Source organism: Wasmannia auropunctata, unplaced genomic scaffold (genome assembly GCF_000956235.1).
Source record: "Wasmannia auropunctata unplaced genomic scaffold, wasmannia.A_1.0 LD335594.1, whole genome shotgun sequence".
Taxonomy (NCBI): domain Eukaryota; kingdom Metazoa; phylum Arthropoda; class Insecta; order Hymenoptera; family Formicidae; genus Wasmannia; species Wasmannia auropunctata.
In genome coordinates this window covers 16,089-23,216 of record NW_012027296.1, presented here as the reverse complement: position 1 = coordinate 23,216, position 7,128 = coordinate 16,089, and the positions used below count along the sequence as shown (strand labels likewise).

Sequence of the window (7,128 nt, the reverse complement as noted above, 5' to 3'; positions counted from 1 at the left end):
AGATGTGTATAAGAGACAGTAATAATGCTTGGGAAAAAATACAAATTTTTATTTTAAAAAGTCGTGCATTACAATATCAGTAATAAAAAATAACAAGTCTCTTTGCTAGCCATATATTAACTGTCAAAATTTGCTACAACAGCATAAAATCTTCTATGCTAGCAAATTATTTTTCTCCGTGTATATAATATTAAAATTACTAATAAATTGAAACATTATGAAATGCTTGCGTAAAAAATTGTTTTAACTTTGATAAATGTACGACACAATAATTACATAATAAAACAATACAAAATACAAAGCTCAAAATTATATTAAAAGAGATTCACAAGAATAGAGTTAGCTATAAATCGTATGAAGTTAGCGCGCTGTAAATCTTTTTTAATCTATATCGAGTTTTCTAAAACTGCCCTCTATACCAAACAAATCACTCGCTGATTTGCTCTTGCCAATTCTTAATGCTTCGTTAACACATCTGGTATTGTCCAGCAGAAACCATTCACGATAATCCTCGATTTTCTTCATTTCAATTTTATTGAATTCATGTACAGAACCCGCTTTTCCGCCCGTTTCGTTTGGCAACGCATCCACTGGGATATATTCGGAAAGGCTCTTTAACGATGAATGAAAATGTACCTAGAAGAGTTGAATAAATTCAGAAAAACTTGTTTGTGTACTGCTTATAAGCAGAACAGTTGCATTGAGTAAATACGTTTTAAATTAAATTTTTGGTGTTACGGGTAATTATATTTGGTTAAAATCTAGATTTGCTTAAATTTTAAAAAATACAGTTAAAAATATAATAGTTATTTGTGATATTAAAATTATATACTTGCTACGTTACATAGCGTCCTTTGCAAATATAACTGCATTACTCAAAAACGCGCGTATTGTTAAATAATTACAATTGAAGTTTATAATTAATTAAATTTGTAATATTTACCATGTCTATCAGTTCTTTCTTCATAAAAGGTTTTATTGTGTTCATTAAGAATTCTATGGCGGATGGCGCATTTAAGACATGGATTTCCTTTAGACGAAATGGTGCTGCCTCTTGGAAATAATATAAAAATTTTTTTAATGCCAATGGACTCATTCGTGTAACATGACCAAAGGATAATTTGCTAATGTCGAAAATCATGACATAACCATCCGTAATACCATCTATCAAAATATTTACGTCAATTGACATCAAGGCCTTCCTGAGAGCGTTATTAAAGTCATAGAGAGAAGAATCGGGGTCTAGTATTGATCCATATGATATTTTATAGCCATCCTTTGTTGTTGCTTTCAGAGGAAAAGCAGTCCTATTTTTAATCAAATTAATGTATTAATATATCAGTATATATCAAAATTTATCAAAATGTTAGCAAAAATATCTTGTTATACTTTTAAAAATCTATAATTAAATTTTAATATACATTTTACAGGATTTATTTTTTTTTGCATAGATCTCAAAATGTATATACTTGAAATATTTTGAATATTGTAAACTAACATTTTACATATAGGGTAAAATTGACATATTGCAGCACCTTAAGAAAATATTTTGATATTTCTTGCATATTGAACAACAAGAAAATCTTGCTTTTACTATTTGATAGGTCTGTTGTTGTTCTATATATTTTGTTATTAGAATTGATTATATTAATGCAAATAATTAAATGGTGGAGGATATTCTTATTACACAAACAGTTTTCATATTATTCTCTGGGTAGAATAATATGGGCATCTGAGGATGATATGAACACAGAAATTTCTTTTAAATTATGTAGAAATAAAAAATAATATTAAAAATATTTTATTAGAATAAACATTTAACATATCAATTAGACTAAAATATTTTTTACCTGAATAGTATTGAAATATTCTAAATAAAATAAACATTTAAAATATAATTATCTTATTTATCAGAAAACGATTAAATGTAGACCTTAGAAGAAAAAGAAAACATAATATTTAAACATTTTAGAATAAACGTTTAATATTTCAATAAAAACTTTTTACTTTAACAATATTAAAACATTCTAACAAAAAAAATGTTTAAAATGTAATTATTCTCTTGTCACAAAATAATGTATTAATAATAATTTCAAATCTTTACTTTTTTGTTAATTCCTACATATTCTGCATAGATCCATTGCTTACAACGGACATACGCGTATCCAAAATCAACCAGATGTTGAAAAGTTTTTTTCAAAGTTCTATATTGTTAATTTAAAATAATAAATAAAATAACAAAAGACTTATCTTCCAGTTCGCAAAAGTTGACGGTGTTTATAGTAGACTACTGTAAGAGTAATATGAGCATAATAGACGACCATACACATACTGTTTGAAAAAGCCTCATATCTAACAAATTAATAATGGTCTTAAGAATTTGTGAGATTAGGACGACTAAATATTGTTTACTTTATGATAATGCAGAACAAAATATGTTATCTCAGTATAAGTTGTGAATCTTATGAAATAAAGAGAAAAACGTAAGAAAATAAAATGCATTCTTATTTAATTTGATAAATTTCCAAAATAAGTGCAAACCCCGTAGCACACTGGAATGGTTTGAAAACAAATCTTTTACACAGCAGATTGCACTATATTAATACCAACTGTCGCAAAAATATAAAGGATGCTCATATTACCTGTAATACTATAATACCCGACCGTACTCTATTAACAAGTTATACTATTACTATTTGCTCACTAATATTTATAAAGTTCTTACGTGATTTTGAAGTCTTGTTGTAGCCAAGTCTTTTCCCTGAGCGGATCTCGATTACCAAAAAATTCTGGTAAGTGCGTCCTGATCGTGTAATAATTCTCAATTGTGTTTTTCGTTGGTTCCATTTGATAATCATTCTTATGAAGAATCAAAGCAAGAAAGGAATCCTCAATTTTTGGCAAATGCGGTTGTTTCTTGCACCATTCTCTCAGTGATTGTATAAATAACTTCAATTGAGGATTCTTCTTCATTTTTTCTTCTAATGTGATACTTTTTATTGTTGACATTGAAATTTTGCTTAAATTGTAAAATAAAATTATTTTATTGTATCTGGTTGTGAGTAGAAAAATATCTAGGGAAAGTCGTTTACAAAAAAGTCAGCTTTTATTATTTTAAATTTATTGTAGATAGTTCAATGATTAAGAAAATAAATTTGTAAAACTGATTAGTTATTAGTGAAAAAATGATATTTTTTAATAGATAGTTTGATAACAAATTATTTTTTGAACAACTAATCAGAAATTAATCATGTAAAGCAGAATTAACTTGTTATTGTAAACAATAATAAGGATAAGAGGCCAAAAAGCGAAATACAGGTGTCAGTTATATTCAATATATGTAACTGTGTGATTTTTCCATACTCTAGTTTCAACGAACTGCGAGCCGTTACTATCGGATTCAACGCAGCTTTGATTGGAACAGAACCTTATCACCACGCTGTTAAACAATTTAATGAGTAGTGATGCTCACTTGCATCTAATAAATCATTTTGTTTCAATCAAAGCTGCGTTGAACGATAGTAACGGCTCGCAGTCGGCAGTTCGTTAAAGCTAGAGCATGTAAAAATCACATAGTAGTTACTGAATATGAACTGACACCTGTATTTCACTCGTCTTTGGCCTCTTATCCTGACTATTGTTAATAAACTTAAACTACGTATATAATCAAATATTTTAGTTATTATCTAATCGAGAGAGAGAGAGAGAGAGAGAGGAAACGTCAAGTAAGATAAGTGTCTGGGCAAAATTGAGAATAAGTCAAATTTTATAAAAATGAAAATTTGAAGTCCCCAAATATCTTATTTCGACTAAACGAATTTTGCCCAGACACTTGTCTCTTCCCATAAATATCTTAGAATAATTAATAGTATAATTTATCAAATTAAGATTCTAGATTAATTTGTTAATTGAATTATGTTATACAAATCCTCTTTTGTATTTATTCTAATCGTGTTATTTTGCAATATGATTTGTACGCATAAATCTGATGATAAATATTATGTAACTAAGGTAGATAGAAAATTATAACAGCTAATTGTTATATGTATATACATTGCATGTTCATTATTGGAACATTCCTTATTTATTCACCAATATAAAGATAACGTTTAATATCTATACATATGATTTATGTAGATTATAACATGCCTAAATTGAATATAATTTATAAGTATTAACGAATTGAATACCTTATTAAATAATCCTTCCTTTCCTTTACAATATTATTTTCCTTCCAAGTGTTTCAAGTTAGTGAAGATGTACTGAACAGTTCGGAGACTTGGCAAGCACTGCTGGAATCGGTTTTCTATATGTACAATTTTATAAATCGATTCTAAAAATCGAGTGGTATACAGAAATGCACATTTCAAAAACACATTTATATGTTTAAGTGTATTTTTTATGAGCATTATACGATCGCAACGTATGCGTGGCAAAGTTTAAGTAGCACGTCTTCGTGGCATAAATAATTGAAAGAGCGCTTAAGAAGGTTCTCCAGTTTTTTCATATAATATAAAAACTTAATCAAATTTCGAGAATAAGTTTATAATTAATATTTATACGGAAAGAATAATTTTACTGAATCCAGATCTGAAAATAATTTTTGTTCAATAATCAAAATAATTTTGTGCGAAAGTCAAAATAACTGCTAGAATAATAAAACGTTTTATAGCAATGCTTATCAGTTTTAATATTCTAACAAATTATTTTGATGATTTAACAAAAAAATATTTTCAGATCTGTATTTAGCAAAATTTTTAGACTTCAATAAAATCGTTTTTTTCCGTATAGGCATTTAATTTTTTAACCGTACAGTTTTCTTTAAATAATTCTCTAAAATAACTTAAATCCTTTTGAGAAAAAGAGTTTAAAATAATTTATTTGTTAACAAAATATATGAAAATTAAAAGGTTATATCCATATGAAAGAATAAAGTTTAAAAAACATTTTTTAATTAAGAGGATGAATTCTGACCGTATTATTTTCGTATAAGAGTGTGTAAAATGTTTATGAATTATTAAAATCTATTATATTTAGATAATGATATTATATTTGTTAAATCGAGGCAACGTCAATTTATATGGCATGACTTATAATCTCAAGATTAATTAATTGATATTTTTTTTTTACGGGAAATAAGTTTAGAGTATCATATTTTTCGACACTTTCTCTTTTTTGTTTTTATCAAAAGTACAAAGATGTATTTTTTATTTTAATTATTTATCGATAATAAATCGACCTTTATATCTTTTTTGTGACATTTCTGCACTTTTGTTTATCAATTTCGGCTCTCTAAGTATTATCAACTACTAAACAACAAATTTTTTTATGAGAATTATTACTATCTAAATAACATTAAAATCATTTTTATCAAATAATTTTGTTCAAATTTTTCCACATAAATATTTATTTTTATTATAAAAAAAATATTTTTTTATAACAAATTATAGTTTTATTGCTCAAATTTTATTTATTTATTTTTTATAAGATGGCAATGGTTTTATTTTCCTTTTCTTTTTTATGGTAAAAAGCATGGACAAATTACGTAACTCCCCTTCACTTTTTTAAGCTGGAGAATCTAGTGTGTCCGATGAATACATCCAATATTCGAATAAATGAATAAATAAATGAAGAAGTAAATAATGAATATAAATACGAGTATAAATACTACTTTTTTTATATTCATAGAAAGTTGAAAAAATACTTTTTATGCGATTTGAATGTATATATTTGTGAATATGATTACGAATATTTTCGATTCGCATTTACCTCCACTCTACACATTAAAATTCTGCCTTCGAGCTTGGTTTAAGATTAAGAAACACGATAATACCGAGGAGAATGAGCTATTGTCATTGCTTTTATTCGAAATTTTGAGAAGTCCATTAATTAAATCATACATTTTATTTAGCATCCACGAGATGCTAAAGCACTTAAAATACCTTATAGAATTAACATTACTATTATTGTAATCCGTATGAAATTGCAGTGTTCGATTTTACTGTATTTTTTGGTTTGCATAAATATAGAGAATAGAAATTATGTATTATAAAAAAGTTATTGTTGCAAATAAAAAACTTTTAAATAAAAATAGTGAACTAACGGACACTCGCACTTTAAAAAACAAGAATTGGGGAAAAGGCTAATAAGAGTTGAGCGCGGTACTTAGTGCGCGTAAAATGTTTAATTTTTAATAGTTACTTAAGCACAATAGCAGACGTTTCGGCTCCGTTTCGAGCCATCTTCAGTGATGCAAAATTCAACAGGGTTTCCTCCTTCTCCACACACGTGTCAAGGTCAACGCATTATCCAAATTGTCAATCCTGTTCGGTTAGAAGGCCGAATGATCTTAAAGATAAAGCCTAGAAATTATTCACAGTTCGAAAATAATAAAAAATTCTGACACATAGTAACACGCATGAGGCACTCACCAGGTTCAATCTTGGCGCGGGCTGCAGAGGCGAGGTGAAGGTGGAGCAGGCGCGGCGACTGGCCGGCGGGTTTCGAAAACTGGTCGAAGGTCTCCCCCTTGTAATAGGCCTTCAGCATTCGGCGCAGTTGCATCTACCTACTTGAATGTCGTGACCGTATCATCCCTACGAGCATCCCCCGTATCATCCCTACGAGCAATCCCCATTAGCCCTTTGTCACCCGACAGAATGTTATCAAAATGGAGGAGAAAAGGGAATTAAGGATTGAATGATAATGTAAATTCACTTACATTGCTATTTTCTTGTTAGGAGATTAATCGAAGGCTTCTTGGAAAAGATGCAGGCGAGCGTGCGTTCTGCGTGTAAATATGCGTCCGTACTCGATTATCGATATGTATACAGGGTGCCCGGTACTTAATGGTAAAACGTGGACAGTAGGGTGGACCTTATTTTTGACTTCTGAATTTTTTTCACGATGCCCCCTAAAGTTGTTCCATTTGGTGAATAAAAAATTGTGTAAAAGCTAAGCTCGATCGGATAACGGGAAGACGTGGCACATCTAACTTGAAGTTTTTAAATTAATTCTCGGAACACTTTGTAAATATCAAGTTTGTTTTTTGCAAATATTAAATGGCAATATTTCCGTAATGTGCTTCAGAGAAAGAGAGAAAAAGAGAAAAACACCTGAGTGAATTAT

The 7,128-nt window shown here is 28.6% G+C and overlaps 1 protein-coding gene across 2 annotated transcripts; it reads right to left on the bottom strand.

Moving 5' to 3' along the window:
- Nucleotides 1-267: 267 nt before the first annotated feature.
- Nucleotides 268-4,285, bottom strand: LOC105456662 (alpha-tocopherol transfer protein-like). 2 transcript variants are annotated; one of them, XM_011700866.1, is made up of 4 exons: nucleotides 4,191-4,285; nucleotides 2,726-3,019; nucleotides 944-1,307; nucleotides 268-636 (listed from the first exon to the last, which is right to left on the bottom strand). In XM_011700866.1, the coding sequence occupies exons 2-4, from the start codon at nucleotides 3,007-3,009 to the stop codon at nucleotides 382-384; spliced, it is 903 nt and encodes a 300-aa protein (XP_011699168.1). In that variant the 5' UTR covers nucleotides 3,010-3,019; nucleotides 4,191-4,285; the 3' UTR covers nucleotides 268-381. The 2 variants fall into 2 exon arrangements, with proteins under 2 accessions (XP_011699168.1, XP_011699169.1); XM_011700867.1 differs by having other exon boundaries at nucleotides 1,181-1,307.
- Between the last annotated feature and the right edge of the window lie 2,843 nt (nucleotides 4,286-7,128).